Source organism: Pezoporus wallicus, unplaced genomic scaffold (assembly GCF_028554395.1).
Source record: "Pezoporus wallicus isolate ANWC-B61680 ecotype Strahan unplaced genomic scaffold, APGP_CSIRO_Pwel_v1 contig_3847, whole genome shotgun sequence".
Lineage (NCBI taxonomy): Eukaryota > Metazoa > Chordata > Aves > Psittaciformes > Psittacidae > Pezoporus > Pezoporus wallicus.
Genome location: NW_026639842.1, coordinates 2248560 through 2264813, shown reverse-complemented (window position 1 = coordinate 2264813; position 16254 = coordinate 2248560). Strand labels below are relative to the sequence as shown.

Here is a 16254-nt window from a genome sequence, read left to right as displayed (position 1 = left end):
AGATTATCATGGTCCTCCTGCCTGCGAAGTCTTCCTTAACCACTTTTTTCTAGTATCCTCCTTCCAAATAGGCGTTTCCACCTGTTAGATCCAAAATATGATTAACTACAATGAGTTATCACTGCACTTTATGCACGATGTGTGCACACACAGTAGGACAAATACAGCAAGGAGCATTTCACTACTGAGGATGCATTTGGAAACAAAGGACAAGACCAGCAGCCCCCTGAATAAGTGTTTATGTCTGGTTTCTGCCACTAATGAGACTCTCAGAAGACTCTCAGAAGTCAATGAGGACTCAGTAACATCCCTTGTCTTCAATCTGAAGTATGAGAACCCAGATCTTTTTTATTAAATGACCTCCTAACATCTCTTGCTACTTGCTACAGCTGGTACTTATCTCACAAGGACACTACCTGGATGTTATCTAGAAACAAAAAAAAAAACTAGGAGAAAAAAGTTCAGCTAGCCACTACGTTTTGTTTCAGCCATGGCCATGATCCTTTCTTTTTACTCTGTGCACAGAGCTGCATAAGCTAGTTTTGTGTCATATAGTTCTCCCAATGTAAAGCTTTTAAAATTAGTACTCTAGCATATTAATAGAAATGTTTTCTTCATCTTTCTACTAAAAGCCTCAGGGAGTGATATAACGTAGCTAAAAGTGTTCAACCAAAGCAATTTAAACAAAGCTGGAATAAACACCTCACAGTCAAATGACAGACCAAGAGGTAGTCACAGAAATGTCGTGAGTTATTTCTAATCATGAATACATTTGGGGAAAACAACCGACAGGGAGGAATTTAGGAAAAAAAAAAAAAAGTTGAAATTAATTTCATACCATGTTGAAGAGGAATGTTTTTCTTGATTTAATACTGACTCTGCAATTGGCATTATTTCCTAAGGCCCATTCAACAAGATTAATACAGAAAAAGGGAAGCAACTGAACATGAAACAAATAAAAATGGAAGAATCAAAGGGTAACCTTTTCATGAATATTTTTTCTGAGTTTTATTGATGAAATCTATGTAGTACATACATCCATTTATTAGATTTATGGCTCTATTAGTAGAACTGTTTTCATATGCAATGAGATTTTTTGTACTTTTCTTTGCAGTTTTTCTTTGTTCCTGTATCTCACGTCCTGGCTTTAAACAGAGACAAATGTTTCAAAATAACTTAAATATTTAGGGAGGAAAAGCAATGAAACTAATATGAAGGGATAAACACCATTTCACCAGCAGAGCTTTCAGGAAGCAACCAGCTCCACTAGTCCCTGAAAGCACAACAACTCAGGGAGAGAAGGGTAAAGATTTCCCATCCACAGTATTTATGTCTTCTTGGGATATCAGCTATCTTGTCAACGAGTAATATGATCCACAACAACCCCTGATTCTCTCGTTGGACTGTTCATGATGAAATGGCCTTTAGGGCCAAAGCCTTCTTGGGACATACATTTCATGAGACTCCTACAATTATTTATACTGGCACAGCTGAAAGATAAGTTAGGATTTAGATCCACTTAGCACTTGTGTAAAGAGTTTGTTCTTTTCACTAAACTTTGCCACTGACTTGTTTCTCTCCCCATGTGAGGAAGGATTTTTTTCTTCATTTTCTCAGTTGTAAGCTTTTTTTAAACAGAGTATTTATATCTTTGAAATTCATAAAGAACTAAAGACAAATTAATTGTGGTAGATGGGTGGAAAAAGAAAAAATATAAACCCCACTAAATAATCAGACACACCATAAATGTGACAAAGACCTTGCCTTTCCATACCTGCACTCCTCACCTTTCTCCCTGCTAGCATTAATCACCTCTGCGGCACATGTCCCTGGGCAGTGCACTGTATTCATACCATGCATCACACTCCTTTGCTCAGGAAATGCTTTGTGTGTATATGGATTAAGCTTGAAGTGGAAAGTACGCCTGCATCTAGCACAGTGCTATCGGTCCTCACATGATGGAGTCTTTATATTTAGAAAATAAATGTTGGATTTTGGTTGTTTGTTTTGTTTTTTTTTTTTTTTAAGGGTTTAGATGCCTTTTGCTCCTGCTTTTATTGCAGCTTTAATAAAATCAAGGAATTGCAGAAAAATGTAGTGCAGGATTTAACAAATATTTTTTCTTGTTGGAATGTGTCTTCTGTCACTCAAGTTATACACTTTTCCATACTTAATTAAAAGAAAATCTATATCAGCTACCCCAGAGAGTCCATTTCAAACAGATTTTATTTTTAAAAATGAGAGCGAGGGAAAATTGCTTATAAACCACCAAAAAGTTACTATGCAGTGACTGCAGGATACCAATGTTATCAAAAAACCCAGTTCAACCTTGGAAACTATTCCCTCCTTGTTACCCTTGTCAGTTACACAGCAATCATGCCATTAATTCAGCATCAGAACTGAAGTGGATGCAAAATTCAGTATCTTGCGTTTTCACTGGTTTCCCAGCAGGCCTCCATCCTATGTCCCCCAGTTCAGGTCGTGTCACCTTACAGGATACTACCTGTCCCAGAACTTTCTTTTGACACAAAGTTCCCACATGAGGCCATTCTCCACTTTTCTATGGGGAAAGTCCTTTTGTTTTGCAGGCATATTGCCAAACACAAGGGGACCATTTACACCTCCTAGACGTGAGGCCCTAGGTGTCACACTCTAGTTCATTGCTCCCACTTCCTTGTTCAACCCAGATACGAAACTTTCTTCTCCTTCTGACAAGTACAGTATGCACAAACTATCACAGACTATTATTTTTTCCAATACATACAGCAATTTCATACCCTCAGGGAGAAGACTCCTCAGACTTCCGGCTTAAACAAGTACTGAAGAGGAGCTTTTGTAAACTCACACTTTCTGAAATTGTAATTTATGTATAATGCTCCAAATTTTGCATGTCTCTCTTTACAAGGAAAGAAACTCGAAATGCAGAAAATCACTTCTGCTTCTGCAAATTCCCTCTGATATATGGTATTCAGATAACAGCCTCAAAATGTTATCACCAAAAGCATACGCTCCCTTCTTGCCTTCTTGCAGAACTGTTCTTCATTTAGAAACTCATAAAGGATTACAATTATTTTAACCAAACAAGCGTGGTAATATATGAAGCAGATGTGGGATCCAATCTACCTAACTTACGTGCTGAACCTGCACTTCAGCATGAACAAAAGATACTTCATCATCTAAACTGCAGATGTCAACAGGATGGTGCAGGCATAACAGCAGGGACCCAAGAGAAATCCGCTCTCTGCCTAATTCTCTGGTTCAAGACCATCTTAAAAATCTGAACGTACACAAGTCCATAGGTCCTGATGAAATCCATCCGTGGGTCCTGAAGGAGCTGGCAAATGAAGTTGCGAAGCCGCTGGCCATCATATTTGAGAAATCATGGCAGTCAGGTGAAGTTCCCCATGACTGGAAGAAAGGGAAATATAATCCCCATTTTCAAGAAGGGGAAAATGAATGACCCGAGGAATTACAGACCAGTCACTCTCACCTCTGTGCCTGGCAAAATCTTGGAGCAGATTCTCCTGGAAGGCATGCTAAGGCACATGAAAACAACAAGGTGCTTGGTGACAGCCAGCATGGCTTCACTAAGGGGAAATCCTGACTGACCAATTTGGTGGCCTTCTATGATGGGGCTACAGAACTGATGGACAGGGGTAGAGCAACTGATGTCATCTACCTGGACTTGTGTAAAGCATTCGACACTGTCCCACACAACATCCTTGTCTTTAAATTGGAGAGACATCAATTTGAGGGATGGACCACTCGGTGGATAAAGAACTGGCTGGATGGCTGCACACACAGAGTTGTGGTCAATGGCTCAGTGTCTGGCTGGAGACCAGTAACGAGCGGTGTCCCTCAGGGATCGGTGTTGGGACCGGTCTTGTTGAACATCTTTGTTGCTGACATGGACAGTGGGATTGAGTGCGCCCTCAGCAACTTTGCTGATGACACCAAGCTGTGTGGTTCGGTTGATACCCTGGAGAGAAGGAATGCCATCCAGAGGGACCTTGACACTCTTGTAAGGTGGGCTGATGCCAGCCTCATGAAGTTTAACCATGCCAAGTGCAAGGTCCTACACCTGGGTCGGAGCAATCCCAGGCACAGCTACAGGTTGGGCAGAGAAGAGATTCAGAGCAGCCCTGCAAAGAAGGACTTGCGGGTGTTGGTCAATGAGAAAATGAACATGAGCCAGCTTCAGTGTGCGCTCGCAGCCCAGAAAGCCAACCGTATCCTGGGCTGCATCAAAAGGAGTGTGACCAGCAGGTTGAAGGAGGTGATCCTGCCCGTTTACTCTGCTCTCGTGAGACCTCACCTGGAGTATTGTGTGCAGTTCTGGTGTCCTCAACATAAAAAGGACATGGAACTGTTGGAACAAGTCCAGAGGAGGGCCACGAGGATGATCAGAGAACTGGAGCACCTCCCATATGAAGACAGGCTGAGGAAGTTGGGGCTGTTCAGCCTGGAGAAGAGAAGGCTGCGTGGAGTCCTCTAAGCAGCCTTCCAGTATCTGAAGGGGGCCTATAGGGATGCTGGAGAGGGACTCTTCATTAGGGGCTGCAGTGACAAGACAAGGGGTAACGGGTTCAAACTTAAACAGGGGAAGTTTAGATTGCATATAAGAAGGAAATTCTTTCCTGTTAGGATGGTGAGGCACTGGAATGGGTTGCCCAGGGAGGTTGTGAATGCTCCATCCCTGGCAGTGCTCAAGACCAGGTTGGACGAGGCCTTGGGTGATATGATTTAGTGTAAGGTGTCCCTGCCCACAGCAGGGGGGTTGGAACTAGATGATCTTAAGGTCCTTTCCAACCCTAACTATTCTATGATTCTATCATAGCCACCCACTCCACTGACTAAAAGTGAATTTATGGACTCAACAGCACCGCTTCATTAGGTGCATAGAACGTATGTTTAAGTTAGGACCCCAAGTCAGGGAGACTAAATCTCACCAGGACACCTTCAACCTGCCCCTGGTTTTCTTGCTGGACTGCAAAGGGAAGCATTGTGCTTTATTAGGACTTCTGTTGCCACTTGAAATATAGATGTGCACATGTGAATAAAGCAGATGGCAATCTAATCCTAAATTCCTACTCTTTCCCTTAATGTGACCTTCTGAAAATCAATTGTTTTCTTGTCAAACCAACGGTGACCGAAATGAGGGCACCCCTTTGTTGTTGCTCATACTGAAACCAGCCAGTCAGTGCCACAAACATGACTGCATAAAACATGCTCTTCTAATTACACTTTCCAAAGTGTCTGAATCTTTTAGAAAGACAGAATCAAAAAGTGCCATATGCGCCATCCTCCTGCTATGAATGTGAGGAAAAAGAACGTGAAAAGGAGAAAAAAAAAGCTCTGAATGTTGTTATCGCTGTCCTTCTGGGCCTCCCAAGTCCTCCCTGCTTCCTCCTGCCAACAGTACACACCACCTTGTGCTGCTGTCAGCAGTGCACAGACATTGCCTTTGCAGTACAGGAACGTGGCAGAAATGCAGGATTTTTCTCTCCGGAAGACTGGTTTCAGTCTAAGTGAGGAGAATGCCCCACAGCCACATGGGTTTGGAAGATTCCTGGTTTCTCTAGACCCCAAGCACTATAAACAACAGGCTAACCACAAGTAATACCTTGGTGGCCAGTCGTCCAAGAAAACAGTACCTGTGGCCAACCACAAGCTCCAACAAATCCAAAGCTGACATGGCTTGGATATCACTTCAGGTATGACCTGCCAGCATTTTCCAGCAAATTAAACATCTTCACAGAAATGTTTCTGACCAACGCTACCTCTGAGCAAGATTACACGGAGCCATCAGCAGTTACAGACACATTTCTTCCAAGCTACTTTCATTAAAGATTCATTCTGTAAATAAATCAAAATAAACTATTTCCACTGCCACTTTATACAGTAATCCACTGGTTTATTTTCTCTGGGGACATCCTGGTACATATGCACAATAAAGACGGAGAAGCCCTCACTGAGCTAACTGCTACTTCGCTGCACACTGTGGAGCTGAAAAACGCATTTACAGACCTGTAAGTGCATTTACGTGCCAAGCAGATGGTATTTGCCACTCTTACTAGGCTTCTTGCTAGTATTTCTCCTCACTTTTTTAGGCACTGAGGTATTTTTAATAGAAAATATTTACAAAATTTAAAAGATGAGAGGGTTGTGGCAGCAGGAAATGGGAAGAACTGGAAAACTTCCTGTATCGAATGGTAAGAAAGTTCTGAAGTAGCCCCTCACTCTCCTCCACTTGTAGCTTCAGGGCAAGGGGAAGAAAAGCTCACCTTGTGGCAAGTTCCTTCTGCTGAAGTCCCACAATCCACATCATCTCCACAGGGAGAGAAATTCACACAAACAAGGTATTACAGATAGGGGCATTTATTTTTGAGCAAAACATAAATTAGGTCAGCTCTCCCGGTTCAGTGTGACACACAGTGAAGCAAAACACAAGCATTTCTGATCAAGTCCAATCATCTGCTTCAGTGCTGTAGCTGAATGATGTTGATCTTCCCATGTAAACCTAACCTAGCTTTGCCTTCAGCAAATCTTAAATTTACTGTTTAACTACTTCCCTTAAGTAAACATCCCACTGCTTGCCTGACCCTCCTATTAGGCTTGCCCTGATATCCAGGCTAAATGCATCCTTTTGATTCGAAGCCGTATTTTCTTCCTAATTGTATCATCTTTGTCCATTAAGCACAATTTTTCCCCATCCTGTACATCAAAGCACAGAGGCAGACTCTCCTGAATCACTGATTTTTGTTTGTTCACTTTAGACTAAATAAATTAACTATTTTTACTCTCTGTGTGGTTTGTACTCTCAAGACACTACAGCATTTCTTTTACCCTTCTTTTGAACCCTTACTGTCTAAGATATAACATATGCTGTTAGATAGCTAACATATGTATGAGTTCATTCAGGGTTAAACAGGATTGACTGAATTATGGACACTGAACAGCAGAACCGCCATCTTGACCAATCTTTTTTTAAAGTTTATTTATCACCATATGAAGACAATTCTTTCTTGCAACTTTGCAGAAATTCCCAGAGCCAGAATAAGTGGTTCCCATATGAAACATTTTCTCCTTTAAGCTTGATTGTATGATTTTTTTATTTTTCCCAATAATATAACTGAAAACAACTTTGCTCAATTTAAAGTAGTTTAAACTGTTTGCAAATGTTAAATCATAATTCTGCCTACACAGGAAATTTCACTCTTATTTCCATACAACTGTATTGCCTTATAAACTTCTGACAGGAATTCGTACTTATTTTGAGGTTGGGCAATTAGAGATGTTCTTTTTATCCTCAAGCATTTTAGTTAACTATGAAAGGAAATGAAACGAATTTTAATTCTGGTTAGGCAAAAATGTGACAGTAAAAACTATAAAAAATGATTTTCTGTCATGGGAGCAACTCTTCAGAACTGCACTTGTTTACCAGATTTGAACGTAATACTTAATTAACTCCTTTTGGGGGGAAGGAAGGAGTGAACAAGCATGGGCAGGGGAAGAAGTATTTACTGAGGATGACATACTCTGATGAAGCAGTCGGTTTACAAACCTGCCCTGCTTTTGCTCGGTTTTATAGCTGACACAACCAAAGCTGAAGGAGGTCAGTAACCTGGCTAAGGTCAAAGTAACTCTTTGGTTTTTGCCTGCCTTCATTCCTTTCTCCATTATGTGAGGTGTCTTGTAAGAACTTGAAAAATATCTAATGTAGTACTTTCAAATATAAGTCCAGAAAAAGAGAGAAAGAAATTGGAAAATTGTGACCCAAGTGTGGCGTGGTGGACAGAAGTTTTCTTCTGAGACACCCCACTGGTGAGTCTTCTCAGCAGTGCCTAATCAACAGGGAAGTTTCCAAAAGCATGGCAACACTACCAGCTGGAACGGGTGCTTACTTTGGATCAGCCATACTAATAAAAACCAGAAATCAAATATAGAAAGCAAAGTAACACCTGACTCATCATCTTCACCATCACCTAACTTCTCAGCTGATTTTGATACACCCTACAAAGACAGCAAATATTTAAAGGAGGAGAAAAATAAGGCGTGAAAATGGGAGATTACTCTATGGCTCTTCCAGCAGGATGCTAACAGAGACAGAAACAAGCAGCAGCCAGTCCCAACCACTGGACTCTGACTCCTACATACACACAGATTTTTAGATGTCCATCTTCTACACTAATACTGGTTGCAAGTCGTGTTTGGAAGTAACACAAATTTTCCAGTGCAGACTTCATCAGTAGAATATATTTGGATCATTTCAAACATAGAATAGATCTAGCTTGGAAAAAATTCTGCCAAGGACAACAAAATTCAGACAAGGCTCAAAATCCAGAAGCCTTTTCTAAGGGTAATGGAAAACAAATTGCTCCGTACCACTGATATTCTGTTGCTTTCTCAGCTCAGATAACTGCACACTGAAGATACATGAGAAAAAGCAGCAAGCTGATCAGAAAGCTAGCAGTTTTTCTTTAGTTTTCCAAGCTGAGGTAAACATAAATTAATAGGACAGACAACAGAGAGCTTATCTTTTTTTAAGGCAAGCACACAAACAATTCGTGTGTGCAAGATAAAAGAATGTTCCCCAGAGAGGAAAAAAAACCCCAGATATAATGAAAAAGAAATGGAAATAAAAAGCCCTTTAGTTTTAATTATAAAAAGCGAAGATTACTGACAAAGTGCAGGAATACTTTTTACCTGTGAAAAGACAGCTTTCCTCTCTTTAAAAGTTATCTCTTTCCAAAGGCTCAGCAGGTGCTTCAAATTCTAATGAAATTTCTCATAGCCGTGAAGACAAAAAAAGCCTTACCAAGATCATGTGACCTGTGGAAATGTCCATGTTGGACTGGACCGGCTCCTCGCACCAGGATGACGTGCTGCTCCGGGCTGAGGGGCTGGGAATGGGGCCATCACTAAACTGTGAAGAAACGCTGTTTATTCGAGAAGAATGCAGGGGCTCTGGGCGATCAGATGCTTTCACTGCCATGCGCTGACGACATAGCTCCTAGAGAGAGAAAGAGGAAGAAACAACCTACGGTTAAGAGTAATTACAGGATGCAGCCTACTAAAGACATATGACTTACAATATGTTTCCAGGGCTGGAAGTGTTTTCCCCCTCACTGCAGTGATTTTTGGGAGGTTGTCTGTTCTGTTAGGCACATCTACAAAGAAATACTCAATGAAACTACTATATGGTAACTACCCTAACCTTTCAAAAGTGTAATTATGACTGCACGCCCATCTACTTCTAGATAACCAAAAATACTACTTTGGAGCATGACTTCTCTAACAGACAGCCTTTTTTCCCCCCTAATATCACCCTGCATTCTGCAAAGCCACTTTTGAACTGCTCAACCTCCTGAAGTTAATAGGGTTGCACGGGAGTAATTGAGAGCGCTGCTTGGCTCTGGATATGCAAACTCAGCAAGCTCAAGGCAACTGAATTGATGTGCCCCCCAGTATAAATCCTAGTTGATAGATACCTCATTTCTCTTCATTAAAATAGCAAACTCGCAACACTTCCTCCCTGATGTGGGGCAGAGAGGATGAAGAATGACATTAATGAAGAATAAAAGCAGAAATCTGTCACTGTATTGTTTCAGCAGCTTTGGTGAAGAAAGAAAATTCAAGCTATCACACACACTAATGCAAGCCATGTTAAAACACCGAAATCGATCGGACTGGGAATACATATTTTCTGTTGCTCCCATGCATAGAATTTAAGTAAAAATTCAGAGTTCTGGTTAGGTAACAGAAAATCCTGCTGGCAAAACCAGCTCCTTACAGTATAAAATTCTGACTCTCATGGGATAAACAGATCCACAGTTACATCATCATTGTTATAATGCTTTAGAATCAGTTATATGCAGTGAAATCCCAGACAGCATAATAAAATTATCATTTTTTAAACATATGTCTATTGTCCATGAGAGATACTTGGCCGCCTGTGGTGCACAGCATGACCGGCTAGTCCGTAGTATGTGGACATATTGCACACACGGTGTGGTTACACATTTGTCTCAGATTACTCAGACTGCACAGATGAGTACTAAGAGCACCATTTCTTGCCTCAGGCTAACAAAATAATACAGTCTGAAGAATTCATACAGTTGAAATGCCATGGCTTCTGTTTTCTTATTCATTGATAATATAGTTGCAGCCAAAGCACCATCAGTAGGACGATCTGAAAATGTCCATATATCAAGTGCAATAAAATCTTTTCAGAAAGGACTTAGAAATAACTTTAAGACTATGTGTGGTTTTTTTTTTTTTAACCTTTAGGACACTAAAGAGGGATCCTAATCCATGCAGTAGCAAGTGTTCAAACAAACCCACTGAAACCATTATATTTATGAGTCTCTTCTTGCCATCATATGTCAATGATTAAAGACCCCTCCAAACATTTTCATCTACCAAAGCTTCTGTTTGACTTGCCATTAGAGATGCTCATGTGGAATTTTACTATTATTTGGTGTGTAATACATTTTTATATATATATATGTATGTATGTGGGTATATATATATACATATATATCTACAAACTAAGATACACCAAGACAAAATTTGTATCATAATAACCAGGATATATTTTGTTGCTTATTACAAAAATACAGTCAACAGAAGTTTGGGAGGCACAGATTTCTCCTGGTATGTTTTGACAGTTGTCAGAATAACTGTACAAGCTGTCCCAAGTGAAATTGCTACCTGACTCCAACACTGTATTCAGTATATTTATTAATTTCATCCATGCCATGTAAGAATTTTTCAAATTTTTACAAAAAAAGTAGGTTGGTTTTTTTTCCCACACTCGACTTGAATGTTTTCTGTCACTTGGTAACTTCTTCACTTCCTACAGACCTTAACAGGAAAAAAAAAAAGGGGAAAAAAACCTCCAACCCTTCAAAAATACTTTGAAATTCAGACACATATATTAGCGCTAGATAGGTCAGTTAAACTATCAGTATTAAAACCAAGACCTTTTAATAAAGGAAAAATGTTATTGTATTTCTTTTATTTTAAAATATAGGGACAAAGAAAAAAAATCTCACCTTCTCCTTTCCTCTGAGGGATTACACACATCCCAAGAAAAGATAACAATAGCCCCAAATGTCAATTACTAACCTTGGAACAAGCTTGTGGTAGTGTAATTTCAAATCCTTGCTTTTTGGGGGAAAGTGTAACAGTGCAGAAACTTTTTAGACAGAAAAATAAATCTACAGAAAACCAAAAAGCTGTTCAGATACTTAGATATCAGCCATTCTCAGAGGAAACCGTTTATTTGACTAGGCAAAAGTATAATAAGGAAAGGTATAAAAATATACCACATAACTGCTGAAAGGATTTATCTTCTGGCTAGCATGCCATGTGGCTCAGATACTAATTTATTATATTCTAATAGACATCCTGCTACTTGACTCACCCCAACTCCATGCTAACAATAGCATTTGTATTCAGCAGGATCTTTGTTTTTAAGTTGATCTGCTCCTGCTGCTCATATCCTGCCTCAAGTCATAATCCTCTGCTTTTACAGGTGGTTGCTGTGGAAAGGATTATAGACCTCAGCTAACAAAAAAGAAATTGGGATCAAAAGAACTCTAAGAAATTAATATACCATTTTTACATAAATGATAGTTACAAAAGAAGCAAAATTATAGCCAACTGGTTCTAGAGTAGATTAGCCTCCAATTAAAAAGAATGTTTTGGACAAAGTATTTAATATGTTACTAAGAAACATTGTTTTAAAACTAAATTTAACATTGTTAATGGTCCTTATGAAAGAAGAAACACAACAAATAGAAGTTTTTTAAAAAAGTAACCTGATCTCAAATATTAACATATTTCTTTCCTGACATATATAGAACCAAAACAATTATTCCCAGAACTGCTTTAACTGTCAAATACCTTAAACAAAGCAACAACGTCACTGCACACAGCCATAAAAAATGTTTAGTGTAAACAGGAAGGTCAAATCATAGTTGTAGCAAAACCACCACTGAATTTCTTGATCGGTGTTTTAAATCTCCAAGACAATGGGGTTTCCCCTGCCTGTAAACAGAGGGTATTTGTTTGACTTTATTTCCAGACTGGTCTAACAGCCCTTGACAGCTCTTCCTTCCCCCACCGCCAGCCAGCCCAGCACGGGATGAGGAACCTGCCCCATCTCCGTGTGCACATCAGCGATCTCAGGACACCTACAGCTTCTCCTTTTTCGAAGCTACCTCCTTGTTAGCTCCACCATTTCAACTTCTGGTTGGTTTTTTAGCCTAGCAGTGCAGGGATAACACAGTTAACACCACCATGTATAAAAGCTTTCATGTGTGGGGTGTTTCAGGGAGCCAAAAAGGCTACTCCAGGACATATGGACTGAGGAGGTCCAGCTCAGAGCTAGGAAATGTCTAAAGATGGGATTTGGGTTTGCTTCATTCTTTAAATAGTCAGCAATACCCCTTTCCCATGGAAGGTATGGGGAATAGCAGCACCTCAGTGTGTAGGGTGTTCCACACCAGGTGCTCTCAGGAAAACATCATGCCTGGGCACCTAAAGAGGTGTCATCACTCCACAAGCACACAAAGCCCTAGATGATTAAAACCCTCACTAATGTGGTATCTGCTACCTATACACTTCTCTGCACACTCAGAAAAATAGGGATGTTCTTCCCCACTCTCCAAAATGTTTACCCTCATCAGCATTTAGCAAATCAGCCATCTACCAAACCACAAGTAGAATTTAAACTTGACTAAAATGTCAAAGCTATAGACTGTGAGAATGACACGAGCTGTATTTCTGTATCGTCTCAGCATGCACACCATTAAAACTATTTTCTAAGAATGAGTTCAATTTACTGCTGCACTTCTATATTTAGCTGAGTGGCTGAGGCTATTTCTGCCGTACTGCGACTCAGTAATGTCTAGCCATTGTTTGTGTATAGTTTGAGTGCCATTCTTCATTTAAAGACATCATTTACACCTAAAAAAGCAATCATAATGCATATAGTGAAATATGAAGAAATGATCCTCCTGACCCTTCAGGCTATGATCTAATGGATGGGTTGGACGTAAACGTTTATTTAAAAGGTAATTTGAAGTTTATGACATTATTTCCCATCACATGGGAATTGCTATCACACTGAGGCACTTACTCTGTTTTTTATTTCCCAGCATTTATTATCAAACTTGTGTGGTGGTCACATGCAGTATATAATGGAAAAGTAATATCGCTGTGTGACAAAAACTGCCATAACCAAGATAAATATTCTGTAAATAATGTCCAGTTAAATGAGTTCAAAGTACAGAGCAATGATCATCTGTAGACAGCTTTTTATTTGAAACATAACTGATAACCTTAAACAAACCATAAACAGTGTTCTCAGAAAACCTCTGGACGTGTTCCAATGAGGTTTTAAAGCATTCCTAATACTTGGTTGTCCTCACAGAGACAGGTAGAAGCATAGGGCAACAATTATTTCCTCAGGTACAACAAATGGATTTTCAAATCCATCCAGTCCACTTCTGAATGAACCATACTGTGGTATAAATGTAATTTATCCACATTTAAAGAAGGGCATTAAGAGACATGGACAACAAGCAATATGGATGGAGAGCCAGTCTTGCCACTATGTTTTGTTAGGTGGGTCTCTCAGTTTGAAGAGATGAGTAAGAAAACCAAGGAAGCATCAAGTCTGTTCAGAAATGAGGCCCACAGATAACCTGTCCAGGTCTGGTCTAGAGATGCAACGTGCCTGCCACCACAAAACTGTTACACCACCTCTTAGGGATGTCCCCAGCCACTGACAGCAGCAGCATTTACTGCTGTCATTCTGTGATCTGCATCACAGAAGGGCAAGACAGCAAATGATAATTTGCAGAATCTTTACTCTTCCACCAAGGTCAACTAATATAGTAGGTATCTGGAAAAATCTCTTAAGACCACATAGTTTACTAAAATATTTGGGTTTTGAGAGAAATCTATGTATACACCCTGGTAAGGACTAGGAGCATAGGCAAACACATAACTAAAATCAGATGGAACTAGGTCTGAATGGCCAATAATGAATCTTTTCCGGTATTTGCAAAACTTGTACACAAAAACCTCAGGGTAGCATGTTACAGGCAGGAGACCTGACCTGAGGATCCTGGTTAAGAGATGGCCAACTTGCACCTTGGATTTCCACTCACTACTCTTAAAGATGAGCCACTCCACCACAAGCTGCTTCCAATGAGGACGTTGCTGTTTATTAAAATATACCTACTGAATACAGATACACTATGCAACATCTTCAGGTAGTCCAAGTCCAGCCACTGATCACAGCACATGAATTGTTCTCATCTAGCTGGTACAAGGTGCACTGTAAATGAAGTTGTTCAATCCAAAATAGCTTTAATCTAAAATACTGCTCTTCTTCCCCAGCCACGCTGACCTCAGACCTGCTTAATAGGAGCCTCAGGATCTGAGTGGAATTACAACTTTCTAGATTATTTAGAGAAATATATATAATTTTTTGTATATATTAATGAAAATAATCTATTTTTTTGTAACCGATCACCAAATTTACATAATTCCAAAAACACAGTTCAGGAAATAGGCCTAACATTTCCATGTTTTAAAAATCTTTTGCTTAACAAATTCAAATGGAAATATCCTGAGCTAGGCCAGAAACAAGTGTGACACCATTATTTTCAGAATTAACAAAATATAAGAGAGAATAAGCCCTCCCATGGTACAATTATAAATAAAATGCAGAGACATTAGACAAAGAAATTACTGTTTATTAAAGTGATAACTGAGTGTACATCAACCCCTTTCAACCTGACCTGCCTAATGTTCTATCAGAAACAAATCTGCTTAAGCAGGCATGATCGCAATAGCAATGTGTTTGTTTTCCACGTGAAACAAAATTGCTTTGTAGAAATTTTAAATTAAAAAATGCTGGCTATTAATTCTAAATGACTCAATGCTATACTTTATAACAAAATATATAATGAAACCTAAGAATATATGTAAACTTTTATATGCTGGGTATGGAAGAACAAGATCTTTAAAAATGTTTTTCTTCTCAGCTTTAGTATGCTGAATTAAATAGTAGCCTCGATTGCCTTTAAATTAAGGATGCATTATTGACAGGATGAGCTGAGGTCTGCATGTACAGCAGGGATTCAACTGTTCTGCTGTGGATGCAGTCATAACACGGTGAGATTCAAAAAATGAAAAATAAGGTAAGGTAATTTTTTTAAACAAATCAATCTAGGACTACAAACATCATTATTCTCTAACTAAATTTACTCAGTGTTACTACAGGGTGAAGCTAAAGTCATTTGGCTGCCTTTGTTTTGCTTTTGCATACTTAATATGCTTGCAGGTGTTATAAATTTAACTTTAACTTATTTACTGTGTTTGTAGCTTTGGGGATAATTACAGCTTTATTACCATTTATTTTTGAGTTATTGAAACATACTTTCAAGCTTCAGCTTCATTTTAGCATACTTTTTGTCCAGGAGTAAAAGAGCTGTTTGTACATGTGGAGTATTTGTACACATATTTTCTATGCTTGCCAGAAAAGGCAACTATGGAGATCAGTGTGTCTTCAGGAAAGAAACAAAGGCTGATATTGGAAAAATGTTTGAGAGTAATATACTGAGAGACAACACATCAAAACTATCATTACATAACCATACTCTGTATAGTTCTTATTTATCTAGACTTGGATGTAACAGATCTTGATAGGAAAAAAAAAAGAAGGAAGAAAGTAAAATGTTATTTATTTGGTTGCTAATACAGCCTTAGTCTGTCTAGTTCAGTTTACTACCTGTCCTCTCGTGCTGCACCACACTCTGAATATCTGGATATAACTCTTGAGTCTTGGTGTAAGGATTTTGCTTTGTTAGGGTTTTAAATGTCAAAAAGGGCAGGGCTGCTGCTTCTCTCTGAGAGCACTGCAGTCAAACACAGGCTTGAGACTCATTTTCCTAACAAAACCCCAATTTTAATTATGGTCTGTGAAATAAAAATTTCAATTATTTTAGCATTGTGAGTGTTTCCTGGTGGTGAGTCATGCAATTATCATTTCCCTTTCTTCATGTACACAAAGAGAGTAGAGGCCACGAAGGAGGGGAAAGGCACAGAAAACATTGCTATCTTTATATGGAAAATTACTTTTCCTTTATTTGTATTTATTTGCTTTAGTCCTTCTTTTTAAATTCAAACATTTGCACAGTTTTATCCTACCGTATCAAACAAAAAGCCATCATG

At 39.2% G+C, this 16254-nt stretch overlaps 1 protein-coding gene across 3 annotated transcripts in view; it reads right to left on the bottom strand.

Moving 5' to 3' along the window:
• PTPRN2 (protein tyrosine phosphatase receptor type N2) overlaps positions 1-16254 on the bottom strand; it is a 655166-nt gene that overhangs the window by 79133 nt on the left and 559779 nt on the right. For all 3 annotated transcript variants that reach the window (XM_057416429.1, XM_057416426.1, XM_057416428.1), the window contains one exon: positions 8819-9013. In XM_057416429.1, the coding sequence (XP_057272412.1) occupies positions 8819-9013 (195 nt within the window). The remainder of the gene's footprint in view (positions 1-8818; positions 9014-16254) is intronic.